The following is a 17,886-nucleotide window of genomic DNA, read 5'->3' as shown; positions in this document are numbered from 1 at the left end:
CATGTGAGTTATATCTCAATAAAAAAAGTGGGAGAGCACAGTACGCTTGCTCTGCCAGCATGGCAAATAGAAGCACTGGGGTGACGGCCAGAGCAGAGGCTGATTCCCGGACGGTGCCGCCTCACTCTGTGCCTTTAGTGACATTGCCCTGGGGGTACAGCCAAGCTCCATTCCAGGCTCACTGGGCAGCTTCCCTCTGAGCCCAGGGCTGGGGATGGCCTGGGAGGCCGGGGCGCTGGCGGGACCCCGCCCCTGCCCTCCGGCCCCGTGGCTCACCTCCTGGCTCTCTGCCTGCAGCGTCTCTAACAAGGAGCTGTCGGAGCTCATCGAGCAGTTGCAGAAGAATGCCGACCAGGTGGAGAGGAACATCGTGGACACGGAAGCCAAGATGCAGAGAGTGAGTGCCCGCCTCCCACTCGGTGCCCCCGAGATGCCAGCCCCCTGGGGACCCGGGGCTCAGATGACCCCGAGGTTCTCACCTGGGCGTGATTCTGCTCCAGGGGACGTGTGGTCATGTCTGGAGACATTTTTAGCCATGGCACCCTGGGGAGTGCGGGGTCAGGTATCTAGCGATGGAGGCCAGAGAGGCTGCTATGTAGCCTACAGAGCACAGAATGATTCAGCCTCAAATGTCCAGTGCCCAGGTGGAGACACATTGAAGAGGAGCCTTCTTAGTGCTGTTAATACCAGCTCCTCCACCCCGGATACCGAGTTCCTGCAGCCATGGGCCCTGTCTGGAGCAGAACCGCAGTCTCAGGAGCCAGGCCTTGGCTAGGACCTTGGTTTTGCCACTTACTGTGTGACCTTGAGGAAGTCGCCTTACCTCCCTGTGCACCCGAAAGGGGAAACCATCACCCGGTCTCCTGGGCTGCTGGAGAGATTTGATGAGATTATGCAGGTGGCGCCAGTGGTTAAAGAACCCTCCTGCCAATGCAGATAGACCTTAAAGTGAAGTCGCTCAGCCATGTCCGACTCTTTGCGACCCCGTGGACTGTAGCCCCCAGGCTCCTCCGTCCATGGGATTCTCCAGGCAAGAACACTGGAGTGAGTTGCCATTTCCTTTTCCAGGAGATCTTCCCAACCCAGGGATCGAACCCGGGTCTCCCACATTGCAGGCAGACGCTTTACCATCTGAGCCACCAGGGAAGCTCTTAAAGACCCAGGAAGACCTTAAAGACCCAGGTTCAATCCCTGGGTCGAGAAGATGCCCTGGAGAAGGAAATGGCAACCCACTCCAGTATTCTTGCTTGGAGGATCCCATGGACAGAGGGGCCTGGCGGGCTGCAGTCCACGGGGCCGCACAGAGTCGGGCACGACTGAGTGACTGAGCACAAGGCACGTATGCGGGTGCCATGCAGGGCTCCCTTTGATTAACAGCATCATCATCCTCGCTTCCCTACCACTGCCACTACTCAGACGCAGGCGGGCCAAATCATCTCCCCACTCCATGCCTCAGTAACAACCGGCCCGAGCCCAAAGGTTCTCCCAGGGATCCTGCTCCACGGGCCGCCGTGCAGCCATGCTCACACCTGTGAGCTGCTAAGCTGGCTGCCTCCTCTTCGAACCCCTCCCCACCAGCCCAGAGTGGTTGAGTTCATACCTTCTTTGTAGCTAGAGAGGGCCAGGACGGACTGTGTCAGTGACAGAGCTGACCTCAGAGCCATTCCCCCACCCCTAGAGGGGGTGTCGCCAGATTTAGCAAATGAAAATACAGGATATCCAGTTCCATTTGAGGTTTAGGATGCAAATTTTTGTGGGTATGTCTCCCATGCACTACTTGGGATATACTTATATTATGAATTATCCATTGTTTACCTGAAATTTGAATTTAAACGGGCGTCTGTATTTCATCCACATTCCAGGCATGACTAAGACGCAGGTCCAGAGGAGCGCAGGGGCGTTGAGGGTGGACAGGTCATGAGGCTGGCTGGCCCCACGGCTGGCCCCAGGCCCAGACATGGCTGCCTCTCGGCTGACCGCCCAGGTGTCCACTCCCCTGAGGAACAGGGGTGGGTGGGGGGAATGACACCCTTCGGGTGAGAAGTAGGGGGTGGGGAGAGCTCGGGACAGGGGCAGGGTGGACGAGAGGGTGCTCTGCGCCCCTAGGGTCTCCTTCCCCCAGGACCTCCCTTCCCCCTCCCCGCTTCTGCCCCTCCTCTTTCTTTCCGGCCTCAGCTGACCCTCCAGCATCCCTCCCTCTGGCCGTGCCCTAGCCCTGATGCCCAGTCCCTCTGGTATTTTTTTTTTGTCCCCACTCTCATGATTGCTATGGTGGTGTGTGCGCTTTCCTAAATGAAAACAGCTTTTTGGGGTGTGTCATTTTTTCCTCCTAATAAAAGTAATATGTGTTCGTGACAAACATTTTGGGGCCAATAAACAAGTATAAAGAAGCAAATTAAGATGGCATATGATTCCACCAGCAGAGGGGAAGACCATCCCCTCACATCCGGTGTCTCTCTGACCTTTTCTGGCCTGTGAGAGTGTGAGGGAATAGACCCCAGCCCTCGTCTCATGGTATTTGCTTAGAGTCATGACTCAAAGTAGCAAGGATGTGTTTGGAAGATCATTTTGAATTTGTTCTTTGTTTTAATTCAAATGAACAAACTTAAACCAGATTTTGGAGATGGCACGGGCTAATCTTTTTGTCTTTTCTCTTCCTTCTTTTGGAAGAAAACATCATTATTAATTTTATTTTATTTAATGTTTTATAAATAATAATTTAAAACTATTCATAAATAAATATATCTATTCATTTATAAGTTAAAATTAATTTTATTAAAAGAGAACCCAAAAGTTCTCTTTAATTTTCCTATTTTCTAAAATGGAAGTGAGGTTCACATGAGATAAAGTGAAGCATTTAAAGTGTAGAATTTCATGGCATTTCATACGTTTATGATATGCAATGACCACGTCTTTCTGGTCCCAAGGTGCTTTCATCCTCCCAAAGGGAACCCCTGTGCCCATCTGCCCGCGACTCTGCCTTCTGTCTCTTTGAATATACATATTCTGGGTATTTCATAGAAACAGAATCACACAGTGTGTGGCCTTGTGCACTGCTCTGCTTTCCCTGGTGGCTCAGATGGTAAAGAATCTGCCCACAATGCAGGAAACCCCTGTTCAATCCCTGGGTCCGGAAGATCCCCTGGAGATGAGAATGCCAACCCCGTCTAGTATTCCTGGGGCTTCCCTGGTGGTTCACATGGTAAAGAATCTGCCTGCAATACGGGAAACCCTGGTTTGACCCCTGGACTGGGAAGATCCCCTGGAGAAGGATATGACAACCCACTCCAGGATTCTTTTTGTACCTATCCCAATTTTTAAATGCCAGAAAAGCCAGAAGGCTTGGGGAACACCTGTAACCTCACCACACAGATCCTACCAGTAACCGTCTCCTGGATTTGCTTTATTGATTATCTGTCCGTCAGTGTGGGCAAAATTTACAGGATACGTCGGTCCCTATGACTTTTTTTTTGTACTTAAAAACACTTGTCTGTGTTAAGTGTCCAACTTTTAAGAGTTCACGCTTGTGAGTTTTCGCGTCAGTCGGTACCCATGGAACCTTTACTCAGGTCAAGTCAAAGGACATTTCCCGAAAGGTCCTGGGGGACCTTTGCAATCAATGTCACCCCCCCCACCCCCAAGGTAACCACAGCGCTGACCTGTCCTCATTGATCAGTCTTGCCCGACTGTGGACTCTTGAACGCCTGTGTGGCATCTTTTGGCTGGATATTCTCTCTCGTTTTGGCTGGACACATTTTGCATTCCCACGAGGCCCTGCACCTCTGGGAATTAGGAGATGATTAATTTACTTCCTCCTTTTGCAAAATTAATCTTTGACATGGTCATTGCCCAGCAGAGCTTCAGATCAACTGGCGAAGATGGAGCCGATAAAATTCCACCCAAGCCAAGAACCATGATGTTGAAACTTTTTAACCAGCCAGACCTACCCGCAGTGGGGCGATGGTCCAGCGACTTTGACCTTCTGCCACATGGGTCTCACCTCCAAAGCCCCACCCCTCGCTGCCCAGCCCTCCCAGAGTTGGCCCAGGAAAGACCTGGAATGTGGGCTGGATACCATCTCTTCCTCCAAGAGGGAGCTGAGTCATTTTACACTGTACCAGGCACACCACCACCTCCGTTCACTTCTTTTGCCTTTTGCTGTTTCTGCCTTTTGTGCTTTTTCTTTTTTTTAACAGCTTTATTGAGGCGGGTTTTACAGATCAGAAAATGCACCCCCTTCGAGCACACAGTGCAGTGATTTTTTTTAGTAACATCACCGAGGGGTGCAGCCATCCTCACAGGTCGGTTTCCAAACCTGTAATCCCTTTGTAAGCTCCCCTGTGTATTGACTGCGGATTCCTGCTCCCATCTAGCCTCTTTTATGGATCCACCTACTTGGGGCAGTTCCCATAAACCAGTCCTGAGGAGCATGGCCTTCAGTGCCCGGCTTCTCTCACTTGGTGGTTTTGAGCTCGTCCCCATCTGTACTCCCATCTTCTGGCAGCTGAGGGATAATCCCCTGGTCCCTTGGCTGCCTCTGCTGAAACATGGGTTTCTCTTACTGCCATTGCAGAGATGGGGACACTGACCCCCAGCTGGGGGTAGAGAACTGGCCTCCGAGGTCCCTTGTGTGATCCCCCCCGCCCCACCTGTGCTCAGTCCAGTCTCTGACTCGTCCCCCCGCCCACCCCCGGGCCTGGCTCAGAGCCCATCTGCGCTCCATGAAAGTCCACTAAGTGGATTAACAGGCTGTGTTTAACCTGCTGTTCCCACTGCCAGTTCATCATTCTTCCCTAAATTATCAGAGACCCTGGACTCATAAACCCTGAATATTCGTGGAAAGGTTGATGCTGAAGCTCCAATCCTTTGGCCATCTGACAAAAAGAGCCAGCTCTTTGGAAGAGACCCTGATGCTGGGAAAGATTGAGGGCAAAAGGAGAAGGGGATGGCTGAGGATGAGATGGTTAAATAACATCACTGACTCAATGGACATGAGCAGACTCCAGAAGATAGTCAAGGACAGGGAAGCCTGGTGTGCTGCAGATCCATGGGATTGCAAAGAGTCAGACATGACTTAGTGGCTGAACAGCAACAACTGGGACTCATCATCGACTGAGCAACTGTACCTCCCAGACGTCCACCCACTCTGTTCATTCTCGCCATTTCACTGGCAACACCCCAGCACGGGCCACCCTCAGCTCTCGCCTGGGCCTTGTCGCAACACCCGACTGTGCCCCTAGCTTGGACCCGCTCCCCTGAGGACCCCCTGGAGGAGTCGCCTTTAAGGATGGGTGGCACCATGCCCTGTCCCACCCCCAGCTTCCTCCCCTGACCGTCCTTCCAGTCATCATTTCCTGCCACAGGACCTTCACACAGGCCACTCCCTCTGCCTCCAATACTCTTCCCCTTCTTCCTTCATTCTTAGCCTGTGTCACTGCCTCGGGGGAGGCCTCACTGAATCCCAGAGCCCGAGCTCAAGCAGGTCCCCACGTTCCACCTCTGCTGTGCTTCCTTGGTAAACTCCGACCTGTGCAAACTTGGTCATCTTTGTTCCCTGACCAGGGAGCGAACCCATCTCCCCCTGCAGTGGAAATGTGGAGTCCTAACCACTGGACTGCTAGGGGGTTCCTGAGGTTTATTTATTGACAGGCCTTTCCTGGGGTCTCCCTCCTCCCTTGGTGGCACAGTGGTAAAGAATCTGCCTGCCAATGCAAGAGATGCAAGAGCCGCAGGTTCTATGCCTGGGTTGGGAAGATCCCCTGGAGGAGGAAATGGCAACCCACTCCAGTATTCTGGCCTGGAAAATCGCATGGACAGAGGAGCCTGGCAGGCTACAGTCCACGGAGCTGCAAAGAATCAGACAACTGAGCGCGCGCACACACTGCCCTCCTCCCTGGGCTGGATGGGCCATGTCTCTCTGTGCACAGCCATGTCCCGAGCCTGCTATCTCAGAGCAGGGGCTGGGCAGGGCCAGGGGAGCCCCCCGATCCTGGCTGTGCCCCCTGAGCCCCTGCCCTCTGTCTTCCCCACCCCTTTCTCGTGCCTCTCGCAGGACCTGGCCCGGCTGCAGGAGGGCCAGCAGCCCGAGCACCGGGATGTGGCCCTGCAGAAGGTGTCAGACTCTGAGAAGCTGCTCTACGTGCTGGAGGCGGACGCGGCCATCGCCAAGCACATGAAGCACCCCCAGGGGGACATGATCGCTGAGGAGTAGGTCCCCTCTGCTTCTGGTCCTGAGGGAGCCACTCGGAGTCAGAGCAGCGGGGCTGTAGCCGCTCAGTGTGCAGACACCTGAGTCAGGGTTTGTGGAGGGCTGACGGTGGGGCCAGCCCTAGCTGAACACTTCACGTGATCCTTCCAACAACCTATTTCACAGCTAGGGAAATTGAGGCTTGGAGTACCCGGGTCCCCTGTCCTGGTCACAGTGTGATCGCAGTCCCCGACCTCCAAGCTTGTGAGTGCACTGTCCCCTGCCTGATGCCTGGCTGGCTTTCTGAGCTCCTGGCTCTTGCCTCAGCTCAGACATGGACAGAGCACTGTCCCTGTCACAGCCCAGCCCTGGGCCCTGCCGGGTGGATAGTGGGCTCCAGAGAGCAGCAGACTGGCCTGTTTGTTCTGGAAACCTCTATGGCACATAGTCGGCCCTGGGGAAATATTGGTGGGGGAAGGCAGGATAAAAGAAAGTGGGCAGGAGCAGGGCAGGGAGTGACTGCCTGGACCCAAGGCCACTGTGACCCTGACCTTCCAGGCCACTGAGCAGAAACCTGAGACTGGGGCCTGGGTGGGAGACCCACCTTGAGGCAGAAACACTACACCTGCCCACCAGCCCTGCTAACCAAGGTGGTCTCTCCCCTTCCCACTCAGCATCCGTCAGCTGAAGGAGCGTGTGACCAACCTCCGCGGGAAACACAAGCAGATCTACAACCTGGTGGTGAAAGAGGTGGACCCGCAGGTCAACTGGGAGGCGCTGGTGGAGGAAAAGCTGGTACGGCCCGGGCTTCGGCTGGGGTGGGGCCGTGTAAGGGCCAGGAGCCCTCCCTCCATTGCATGGGCACTGGTGTCCTGCTGTTCCTGGTTATTTCCTGATGTCTTTGTTGATGAGATGAGCAAGGCTCAGAGAGGTGCAGTGCCTAGCCCAGGGTCACACAGCAGATGTGGTGGAGGTTGGAACCTCCCAGGATCTTTAGGGTCCTGGTCAGCTGGGGGAAGCAGCCAGGTTTCTGGCTGGCCGCTGGTCTTCCTGTGCCCTCACCAGCCCATCTCCACCCTGGAGAAGCCCGGCCACTGGTGTGATCCTGAGCAAGTGACTCCCCCAGCCGAGCCTCTGTTTTCCCATCTGTGAAATGAAAACCACGAGGGCCTCTGAGGTTGCAGTGAGATTAAATGTGATCAGGGTGACAACCTCTTCCCTCCTCCCTCCGGGGCTACTTAACTGCCTCCTCGGATGGCGCTGTGAGGAGGAGGGCTAAGGTTCCCGGGGCATGGGTCCTGGGTGGCCTGCGAGTCCTGGGCCCCCGGCCCATGCTTGTGTGTGTCGTGCCCCCGCCTCCCTGGCCAGGACGAGCTGAGCAGCCAGGGCTTCGGGACGGAACTCCCGCTGGTAGGCCAGCAGGTGGAGCAACACAACGTCTTTCACAATGAGGTCAAGGCCATCGGGCCCCACCTGGCCAAGGTGTGTGCCTGGGGGGAGGGGTAGAAGGGACCCTGGGGAGGAGGGGCTGCTGCCTGCAGCCCCCCACCCTAACCCGTGTCCTCGGCCTCATCCTCAGGAGCAGAACGGTGAACTCCAGGCCAAGTACCAGAAACTGCTGGTGAGACGCCCCCAGGACCGGGATGGGAGGGGATGGGAAGCCGGGCTGTGGGCAAAGAAGTGTGTGCGGTTAACACTTCAAGCAGGATGGAGGGGGATGAAGTGGGGAGAAGCAGTATCCCGAGCCCCTATCTGCGAGGCACGCCTGATTGCCCTTTGCTCATAGGAAACCCCAAGAGACCCTGTGATATAGTTTATCCTACTGTTTGCTTCTTAATTTTTCATTGAGCACCCACTATGTGCCAAGTACAATGCCAGGTGCTTAATAAGCAAAAGTTCTCTATTTCTCTTTTCAAAACCTTCTTTTTTATAACTGCACGTGATGCGTAAATGCTTTCTTGTTGTGAATGTTACAGACACCTCAGACAAGAGAATGTAGGGACGGTAACAGTGTAGCTCATAGTAGGAGGCTCTGGAGCTGGGCCGCCTCCACCCGCTTTAGGTGGGGAGACCTCAAGCATGAGCTGCTGAGTCTCTGGGGACCTCAGTCTCCTCATCTGTAAAATGGAGTCACTTCCACTCCTTGGCTTACAGGAAGCTTTCAGGGTTGCATGAGTTGATGTTGGATAAGTCCTTTGCACAGTCATGGGACATGGTGGGCTCCCCCGTACGTGTTCACCACTGTTCTCATTTGCATAGTGGAATTCAGACACCCCCTCCCCACTGCCCTGTGGTAGTTTGCACCATGACATGTTAAAGACAAAAGCAGAAGCGTAGCTGCTGACGTTTATGGAGCACCAACTGTATGCCAGGCTTGGTGCCCTATGAGATCTGTGCTGTTATTCCCATTTTGCAGATGAGTAAACCGAGGCTCCACAAGCATGTCTATTCTGTGAGGGTTTTGTCTCGCTCACTGCTATATCGCAGGGCCTGGAGCCATGCCCAGCACTTGCATACATGCCAAGTTGCTTCAGTCATATCTGACTTTTGTGACCCTATGGACTGTAGCCCGCCAGGTTCCTTTGTCCATGGGATTCTCCAGGCAAGAACACTGGAGTGGGTTCATGCCCTCCTCCAGGGGATCTTCCCGACCCAGGGATAGAACCCAAGTCTCTTTGTGCATTAGCCCAGCACTCAGTAGATGCACAATAAACGTTTGCTGAATGAATGAAGGGGTTTGGGAGGGTCAGATGACTTATCCAAGGGAGTCCAGCGGGGCAGGAGGTGTGGAGGGAGTCCCTTGCCGGCGAGGCTGCAGCCCCGTTCTTGCCGGCCTGCAGGCGGCGTCACAGGCGCGGCAGCGGCACCTGAGCTCACTGCAGGACTACATGCAGCGCTGCACGAACGAGCTGTACTGGCTGGACCAGCAGGCCCAGGGCCGCATACAGTATGACTGGAGTGACCGCAACCTCAACTACCCCAGCCGCCGGCGCCAGTACGAGGTGGGTGCTGGGCTCTGGGGGTGTGGGGCAGGGGGCCCCGGAAGGAGCTCGGGGCTGCCCGGCTGGGCGCTGAGCCCCTCCACTGCCCTCGCTGCAGAATTTCATCCACCGGAACCTGGAGGCCAAAGAGGAGAGAATTAACAAGCTGCACAGCGAGGGTGACCAGCTGCTCGCCGCCGAGCACCCCGGGAGGAACTCCATTGAGGTGCGTGAGCCCCAGGGAGGGACACTTGCTTCAGGCTGGCCTCCAGGTGACCTCTGCTCTGGGCTCCCTGCACTCAGGCAGGCCCCAGGGTCCTGTGTCCAGTGTCTGTCTGTCTCTCCACTTTGCCGTCTCCCTTTCCTCTGTCTGGCCCTGCCTCCTCTCTCGATGCCCTGGCCCTCGGTCCCTAGACTTCTGAAGCCCACGTGGTGCCTGTATTAGTTTCCTGTTGTTGTTGTAACAAATGACCACCAATTTGGAGGCTTTAAACAATGGAAAGTTATTCTCTCATAGTTCTGGAGGCCAGAAATTCAGAATCAAGGTGTTGGCAGGCTTGTTTCTTCTGAGGGCTCTAGGGGAGAATCCTTCCTTGTCTCTTTTCTTGAGTCTGGTGACTGCTGGCAATCCTTGGCTTTCCTGCAGTTCAGTTCAGTTCAGTTGCTCAGTCGTGTCCGACTCTTTGCAACCCCATGAATAGCAGCACGCCAGGCCTCCTTGTCCATCACCAATTCCCGGAGTTCACTCAGACTCACGTCCATCAAGTTGGTGATGCCATCCAGCCATCTCATCCTCTGTCGTCCCCTTCTCCTCCTGCCCCCAATCCCTCCCAGCATCAGAGTCTTTTCCAATGAGTCAACTCTTCGCATGAGGTGGCCAAAGTACTGGAGTTTCAGCTTTAGCATCATTCCTTCCAAAGAAATCCCAGGGCTGATCTCCTTTAGAACGGACTGGTTGGATCTCCGTGCAGTCCAAGGGACTCTCAAGAGTCTTCTCCAACACCACAGTTCAAAAGCATCAATTCTTCAGCACTCAGCTTTCTTCACAGTCCAACTCTCACATCCATACATGACCACAGGAAAAACCATAGCCTTGACTAGACGGACACCTCCTATCTCCACCTCTGTGTCCACATGGCCTTCTCACCTGTGTGTCCTCTTCTCTTCCTATAAGGACACCCTGAATCTAGGATTTCATCTTGATATTCTTAACTGATTATATCTGCAAAAGTCCTATTCCAAATAAAGCCACATTTTGAGTTCTGGTGGACATGAATTTGGGGAGTACCCTGTAAGATTTTTTTAAAAGCACCACGTGGTCTGGGCAGACATAGCCCCTACTTGTCCCTTGTGCAGTGCACAACCTGTGCGCCCGAACATGGCAGCCCTGCTTGACTCCTCAATACATCCTCCTCTCTCCTCCTCCCACTCCTGGGCAGGAACTGGCTGGGAGTCACACCCATGCAGAAGCCAGATGCCCCTCTCCTCTACCCTTTTCTGGTCTGGAATCCTGCCATCCCGCCCCTGGTGTCCCAGATACCTGTGTGTGTGTGTGTGCTAAATCGCTTCAGTCATGTTCGACTGTTTGCTGCCCTATGGACTGTAGCCTGCCAGGCTCCTCTGTCTGTGGGATTCTCCAGGCAGGAATACTGGAATGGATTTCCTTGCTCTCCTCAAGGGGCTCTTCCCGACCCCGGGATCGAACCCACATCTCTTACATCTGCTACAATGGCAGGCAGGTTCTTTATCGCTAGCGCCACCTGGGAAGCCCTGCCCCAGATACCTGGCCAGCAGCAATGTGCCCCCTTTCTCCTGGCAGGCTCACATGGAGGCTGTCCACGCAGATTGGAAGGAATACCTGAACCTGCTCATCTGCGAGGAGAGCCACCTGAAGTACATGGAAGACTACCACCAGGTGCCTGCCAGCCGGGCCCCATGGGGGGAGCACCCAGCGCCCACTTGGCTCCCTTGTGGGCTCAGCACCGCTTCCTCGGGAGCCTTTCAGAGCTGCCTTCCCACGCCTCCCGATGTCTGTGGTTCTCATGGTAGACATGCATGTGCCCTAAGATTTCCAGGCCCTTGTCTGCCTCCCCTGGGGGCTGGGACTGGAGAGTCTTAACTCACCAAGATGGCACAGGTGCAGGAATAGGTGTGTGGGGTTTTCGTTTTGGGATATGTATTGTATGAAATTTGCCATTTTAGGCATTCTTAAGTGCACAACCCAATGCAGTGATTATATTCACAATGTTGTGCAACCATCACCACTGTCTTTCCAAAACGTGTTCACCACCCCAAGTAGAACTTCTGTACCTAATAAGCAGTCACCTCCCCCGTTCCAACCCCTGATAACCACCCCTCTACTTTCTGTCTCTTTGGATTTGCCCATTTTAGATATTTCATAGAAGTGGACTCACATGATCTGTGGCCTTTTGTGTTTGGTTCTTTCACTGAACAAAACGTTTTCAAGGTTCATCATGAACCGGAACTTCATTCCTTTTCACGGCTGAATAATATTCCATCGATTCCATTGTATGCGTGGACCACGTTGTGTTTCTCCATTCACAATGTTGATGGATACTACAGTATTTCCACTGGAATGTGTTTTTAGTAAGACAGCTGCACGTGACTCTTGTGAGCAGGCAGTTTGGGGACATGTGAACTCAGATGGCACTGACATAACTAACTCGGCGTCATAGTGTCTCAGTCCTGCCGGGCTGTGGACTTCCCAGGGATCCCAAAATCATGTTCAGCTGCAGCCCAGGGGACAGCTGTCAGTGAATGATTCCAGAGCTGATAGGCTGAAAAACGGGCAAGAGAGTTTCCCAGAACCAAGTGGGGAGGCTTGCCTTCCATGTACTGAGGCTTAGAATAAGTCAGGGTGTTCCCAGCATAAAGACAGGAATGGAATAGAGGAGAACCCTAAGGTTACTGGTGTATGGACATGAAACCAGCTTGTCATAGAGGTGGCATTGCATGGATTCCTGAGAAGGGACCCAGTCTCTCCCTGTGAAGCCCCCCAGGAAGGTGGGCTGGGGAGGGCTGGGGGCGTCCCTGTAATTCAGGGTGAGTGGGAGGCCCAGCCCCACCTGGGAGTGGGCTTCAAGTCACAGCCAGGATGAGCCTCAGGCATCCTGGTGGACTCCCACCCATGATGGGGCCCTCTGGTCTCCCCTAGTTCCACAAAGACATGAAGGATGCCCAGGAGCTGCTTCGCAAGGTGGACTCAGACCTGAACCAGAAATACAGCCCTGACTTCAAGGACCGATACCAGATTGAGCTGCTGCTGCGGGAGCTGGATGTGAGTGCTGCCCGCCGAGTAGGCCCTTCCCCGACTCCCTGCCTGCTGCCTGGAGAGGGCTGCGTGGTCTCACCTGGGCACTCCCCTCCACATCCAGGACCAGGAGAAGGCTCTGGACAAGTACGAGCATGTGGTGCGGGGGCTGCAGAAGCGAGGGCAGCAGGTGGTGCCCCTCAAGTACCGCCGGGAGACGCCCCTCAAGCCCATCCCCGTGGAGGCGCTCTGTGACTTCGAGGGTGACCAGGTGAGCCCCTGCCCAGGTGTTCCAGGTGCCCCAGGCAGACTGGGCCCAGATTGGCCTCTTCTCCACTCACTGAAAGGTCTAAGGGATGACAGGGAGGAGACATGACCTCAGATGTTTTCAGGAGCCTGTGTTCATCTCCATCATTGGGGTCACTCTCTGCCAGTGCCCCGTCCCCCGCATGGTCCCACCTGCTGCCCTGGCCTTCTGTCCCACCAGCTTAGAGGCGCCAGTTATTCCAGCAGATGTCTCAGGGAAGGTTCTCATTGGCCCACTCTTGAGTCATGTGTGCAGCCTGAACCAATCACTGCGAGTGCCGTTCTCTCATTGGCCAGACCTGAGTCACACATTCACCCTGAGCAGTCAGAGGATGAAGGGAGGAGACTCCCTGGGCTGGGCCTGCATGGGCGGAGGCGGGTCCCCAGAGGGAAGTCCAGGTGGGTGTTAGGCTGGCAGGGCCTCTCTTTATGATGAAACGTCTTGAGGAGTTTCTGAGAGACAGGCTAAGGCTCCCCAGGTCCCAGAGTTAGGCAGTGACTGGGCTTCCGGCCACCAGCTGTGATAGGTCTCTCCATGTGTCCTGACTGGCCTGTTCCCCACCAGGGCCTGATCTCTCGGGGCTACAGCTACACCCTGCAGAGGAACAATGGGGAGAGCTGGGACCTCACCGACAGTGCGGGGAACAAGCTGACCGCCCCGGCCGTCTGCTTCATGATCCCGCCCACTGACCCCGAGGCCCTGGCTCTGGCTGAAAGGTATGGGGTAAAGGAGGAGGAGCTGGTGTGGTGTGTGGCCGCACCCCCTTGGCTCCCAGGCCCCATTCATAGCCCTGGGCACCACAGCTGAGCCTCAGGGTGCCACTTATGTCCTACACGTGCACCCCCTTTGGAGGCTCAGGTGGGACAGCAGCAGATCCCATTGGCCTGGCCAACTTGTGTGTGAGTGTCTGGCTCTGGGCACATTGCAGGGAGGGGCCTCTCTGCAGGTGCCCCTGGGCCTGGGCACGCGTAACTCCCTCCACCTGCACGTCAACCCATCGCTTTGTTGACTCAGACCTTTTGGCTTGAAGACCCCAGCCCCGGGGGCCACGTCTTCTGTGAAGCCATCCCTGATTGCCCCCTCCCCTTGTCCTCCACTCTGGCTCCAGGACAAAAGGCTGCCGCCTCTTGGCTCCCAAGCACCTTCTCCCACCTCGTGTGCTGCTCTCATGAGGCTGCTCTGTGTCTGTGTGTCCATCCCACCGGGCAGAGGTTCCTTGAGATGTGGTATACTTTCAGGGTCTTGTTCCCTACCTGGTGCAAAGCAGGCACCAAAGAAATCTGTGTTGAATGAGCGATTCAGGAACTCCTTCATTTATTTGTTCAGCAGATATGTATTGAACATCTGCTATGCATTGCTCCCTCGGAGAAAGCATCGTGGCGGGGAAAAGTTATGAGCAAACAAGACCATTGTAGGTCGTAAGACTTGCTACAAAGGAAAAAGAAAGGAGAGGCGGAAGGGGCCCACTGAACCTGGGAGCAGAGAGAAACCGGTGTTTCAGCAGATCCTCTGTGTGCATGTGTTGTGTTGACTTTTCAAAGCATTTTGAGGAGCTGCCTGACTCCTCAGGGCTGCCTGTTGAGCCAGAGCCCAGGGTCCCGCTAATGTGGGTGGTGGGGGCATGGACTGCCTCAGGGTCTCCAGCCCATTTTTTGCTGTCACAGCCTGGGCAGCCAGTACCAGAGCCTGCGGCAGAAGGCAGCTGGGAGCAGAAAGGCACTCCAGGAGCGGCATGAGGTGCTGAAGGCAGAGAGCTCTGGAGGTGGGTACCAGGGCCACTGCCTGAGGCTCTGGGGGGACGGGGAAGGGGCCCAGATCCAGGGTCTGTGCAGCAGACGGAACAGCACGGTAGGTGGGGGGGGACACGCTGAGCTGACCCCTAAACACCCCCAGGGCCCCCACGTTCCCGACTCTGACCTCCCTCCAGCAGATGCCTCGGACCTGCAGGGCCGCCAGCTGCTGGCCGGCTTGGACAAGGTGGCCAGCGACCTGGACCGGCAGGAGAAGGCCATCACGGCCATCCTGCGGCCGCCGCTGGAGCAGGGCCGGGCTGTGCAGGACAGCGCCGAGCGGGCCAAGGACCTCAAGGTACCCAGGGCTGGGGGCACAGGCTGGCCCCGTGGGCTTCCCAGGGGCCCTGCCCACGGTCTCATGCCCGTGGGGGCTCTGGGTGCTCCACGGGTCTACTTGCCATGTGTAACGGGAAGCCGTGAGTCGCAGGGAGAGGTGCTGTTCCTAGGCTGAGAACTGAAGAGGTACCAGAGGCCTGGTACCCCCAGACATGTCTCCAGGAGAAAGGGCTCTTGATAGAGCTGATGACGGCAGCACTGCAGCCCAAGCAGGTCAGCACCCAGCTGGGAGAGAGGCGGGGCGCCCGGTGGCCCAGGGACTCTGGGCCGACAGAGCCGGCCCCCTTGCCCTGACTGCAGACCTCAGTTTCTTCAGTAAAATGGGCTGGCTGCCCACTCAGGGGGCCTCGGGAGGATGGAGCACAGGAACCCCTTCACACACACACACACACACACACACACACCCTCCTACACACATACACACACACCCTCCTACACACACACACACACACACACAGAGACAGAGTTTCTGGGGTCCTTGGCCCCCTCCGTCGTGGGTACAACCTTCCCCGGTCAACAGAGGAGGCTTGGAACTCAGAGCAGCGCCGTGGCCCTTGATGGGGCTCGTGCCAGGGCTGGGAGGGGCTGAGCCAAGGCCTGGTACGGGGGTGGGGGCGTGGCTGCAAACTCCTAAGCCGCATGGAGTCCTACGCATCTCGTCAGGGTTCCCCCCAAAGATGAGTAGCACCATCCCCGTGGAGTAGTGGGAACTGGAAGTGCTTGGTGTCACCTGTTGGTTTTCATCAGTCCTGAGTCCCCGTCGGGTGCATCAGAACCCCCAGGGATGCTCATTCTAGACCCCGACTCCTAGGCCAGTGCCCCAGACGCCCAGGCAGCCCCCACCCCAGGGAGGGTGTCCCGGGGGAGAGGGGCCGCTGGTTGTGGCCAACACGAGGGCTCTGGTCCCCACAGAACATCACCAACGAGCTGCTGCAGATCGAGCCCGAGAAGGCGCGCAGCACGGCCGAGGGCGAGGCGTTCGTGCGGGCCCTCCCGGACAGCGGCAGCACCGCCCTGCTGAGGACGCGGGTGGAGGACACCCAGCGCAGATACGAGCGCCTGGTGCAGCTGCTGGAAGCCGCCCAGGAGAAGTGGGTGCAGGCGGGCAGCGGGGAGGCCAGGCAGGGTGGTCAGGGGCCGGGCCACCCTCCACCCCTCAGCTAACTCCTGACTTGTGTCCTCAGGCTCGACATCACCAACCGCCTGGAGAAGAGCCTGCAGCAGGGCCGGGAGATGCTGGCCACGTATGAGACCCAGCTGGCCCAGGAGGACACGGTGCCTGAGAGTGGCCAGGCCCTGGACAGCAGGAGGCAGGAGCTGGCGGTGAGTGTGCAGACTCCGGGCTCCGGGAGCCCCTTGCTGAGCTGGGCGTGGGCTCTAAGGGCCCCCGTTTGCCCTCCACCTCTGGACAATCGAGGGACTCAAGGCCCAGGACAGCAGGTCTCTCCAGGTTTGGAATCCCAGCCACACAAGGGGTTTGTGCGGCCTGCGGAAATCAGGTGCTGGTATCTTCAAATCAGGTATCAGCGTAGCCACCCCCTCTCCCTGTTTCTCTGAAGGAGCAGACCTGGCCACCTGTGCTCAGACGCCCGCCGGGCAGGTCAGCCGAGCAGAGGCAGCTCTGCCCCTCGCCCGGCACCTGCCATCTTCATGGTGCCACTGGGCCACTCTAAGCGCCAGTCTGTGAGCCTGTGGGAGGCCCCTCATTCATGAACCACCTCACAGACCCCTTGCCTTGTAGCGACAGCCTCACTGGGAGTCCAGGAAGCATGCTCGGAGGGCAGCGCCTCCGCCGGGGGCCCTTCCGGTCCGTGCGCGGCGTCACCAGCCTGCGCTGTGCGCCACAGGGTTTTAGAAGCTGTTTTTCCCGGGTGGTGTTCATTGTCACGGGACGGAAATTGTAGAAGTGACCTCAGGTTTGAGGACCAACTCAGAGGCAAAGCCCTGGTCACTGACCGAGCCAGGCCTACCACCCCTTCTAAGCGGGCGGCCCCAAGCACTCTGGGCCCTGGAGCCCTTGGCCACGGCGCCCGCCACCTGCCTCTCCACCCCGCAGGCCATGGCCTCTGAGCTGCAGGCCCGGAAGGCCCTCCTCGGCGAGGTGCAGCGGAACCTGCAGGCCGCCAAGCAGTGCTCGGGCTCGCTGGCCAGCCGCTTCCAGGAGCACTGCCCGGACCTGGAGCGCCAGGAGGCCGAGGTGCACAAGCTGTGCCAGCGCTTCGACGGCCTCTGCCAGCAGGCGGAGCTCAGGTCAGGGGCCACGGGGCGGGGCTGGGGGGTGGGGAGGGTGGTCTCGGAGGCCTCGGCTGAGCTAGTCTGCCTGAGGTACCCAGGTGGGATTTCTGTGGACAGCGCTGAAGGCTGTTTGTTTTCCAAATAATTGCCGCTTTTGGGAAAAAGCAATACACATACAAAATTAAAAAACCCAAAGGGGTTGTAATGACCAAACCGTTCCCCCGAAGATCAGCCCTGCTGTGAGTTTCTCGTGAGTCCTTCCAGAGCCACTCTGTGTGAGCCAGGGTTGGTAGGAAATGTAGGAACACCCAGCGTGTCCTACTATTTCCCCATCGTGTATTTTCCTGGCCTGAACAGTCAGGAAGTGCTCCCTCCTCCTCTTGTGTTTTCTGAAAAAGGGTCTGTGAAGACTGGGTATTACTTTCTTAAATGCGTGGTAGAATTCACCCCGGAAGCCATCTGGGCCTGCAATTTTTTTTTTTTGGTAAGAAGGTTTTTAACTACAAATGCAACCTCTTTTATTAGATATTGGACGATCTGGGTCATCTGATGCTTGAGCAGCTTCACAAGTTTGTGTCTTTCAAGGACACACTGTACACCTCGTCAAGCTGTTGAGTTTTTGGCATGAGATGGTTCATAATATTCTCTTATACTTGAACGTCTGCGAGATCTGAGGGAACGTCCTCGCTTTCATTCCTGACATCGTATCTTCTTTTGTCGTGTTTGTTTATTCTGTTTTCTCCCCCGATGATTCTGTCTGGGGTTGATCACTTCAC

At 56.3% G+C, this 17,886-nt stretch overlaps 1 protein-coding gene across 3 annotated transcripts in view; it reads left to right on the top strand.

Moving 5' to 3' along the window:
• The window catches only part of PPL (periplakin), a 48,448-nt gene that overhangs the window by 23,295 nt on the left and 7,267 nt on the right, over positions 1-17,886 (top strand). For 2 of the 3 annotated variants that reach the window (XM_061402481.1, XM_061402480.1), the window contains exons 2-17: positions 298-397; positions 6,053-6,207; positions 6,862-6,982; positions 7,556-7,669; positions 7,767-7,808; positions 9,028-9,189; positions 9,287-9,394; positions 10,988-11,083; positions 12,344-12,466; positions 12,564-12,710; positions 13,311-13,462; positions 14,411-14,508; positions 14,674-14,834; positions 15,788-15,966; positions 16,060-16,198; positions 16,932-17,125. In XM_061402481.1, coding sequence (XP_061258465.1) covers positions 298-397; positions 6,053-6,207; positions 6,862-6,982; positions 7,556-7,669; positions 7,767-7,808; positions 9,028-9,189; positions 9,287-9,394; positions 10,988-11,083; positions 12,344-12,466; positions 12,564-12,710; positions 13,311-13,462; positions 14,411-14,508; positions 14,674-14,834; positions 15,788-15,966; positions 16,060-16,198; positions 16,932-17,125 — 2,091 coding nt within the window. The remainder of the gene's footprint in view (positions 1-297; positions 398-6,052; positions 6,208-6,861; positions 6,983-7,555; positions 7,670-7,766; positions 7,809-9,027; positions 9,190-9,286; positions 9,395-10,987; positions 11,084-12,343; positions 12,467-12,563; positions 12,711-13,310; positions 13,463-14,410; positions 14,509-14,673; positions 14,835-15,787; positions 15,967-16,059; positions 16,199-16,931; positions 17,126-17,886) is intronic. The other variant, XM_061402479.1, reaches the window with a different exon arrangement.

Source organism: Bos javanicus, chromosome 25 (genome assembly GCF_032452875.1).
Source record: "Bos javanicus breed banteng chromosome 25, ARS-OSU_banteng_1.0, whole genome shotgun sequence".
Taxonomy (NCBI): domain Eukaryota; kingdom Metazoa; phylum Chordata; class Mammalia; order Artiodactyla; family Bovidae; genus Bos; species Bos javanicus.
The sequence above is the reverse complement of the archived record's forward strand: the minus strand, read 5'-3'. Positions and strand labels throughout refer to the sequence as shown.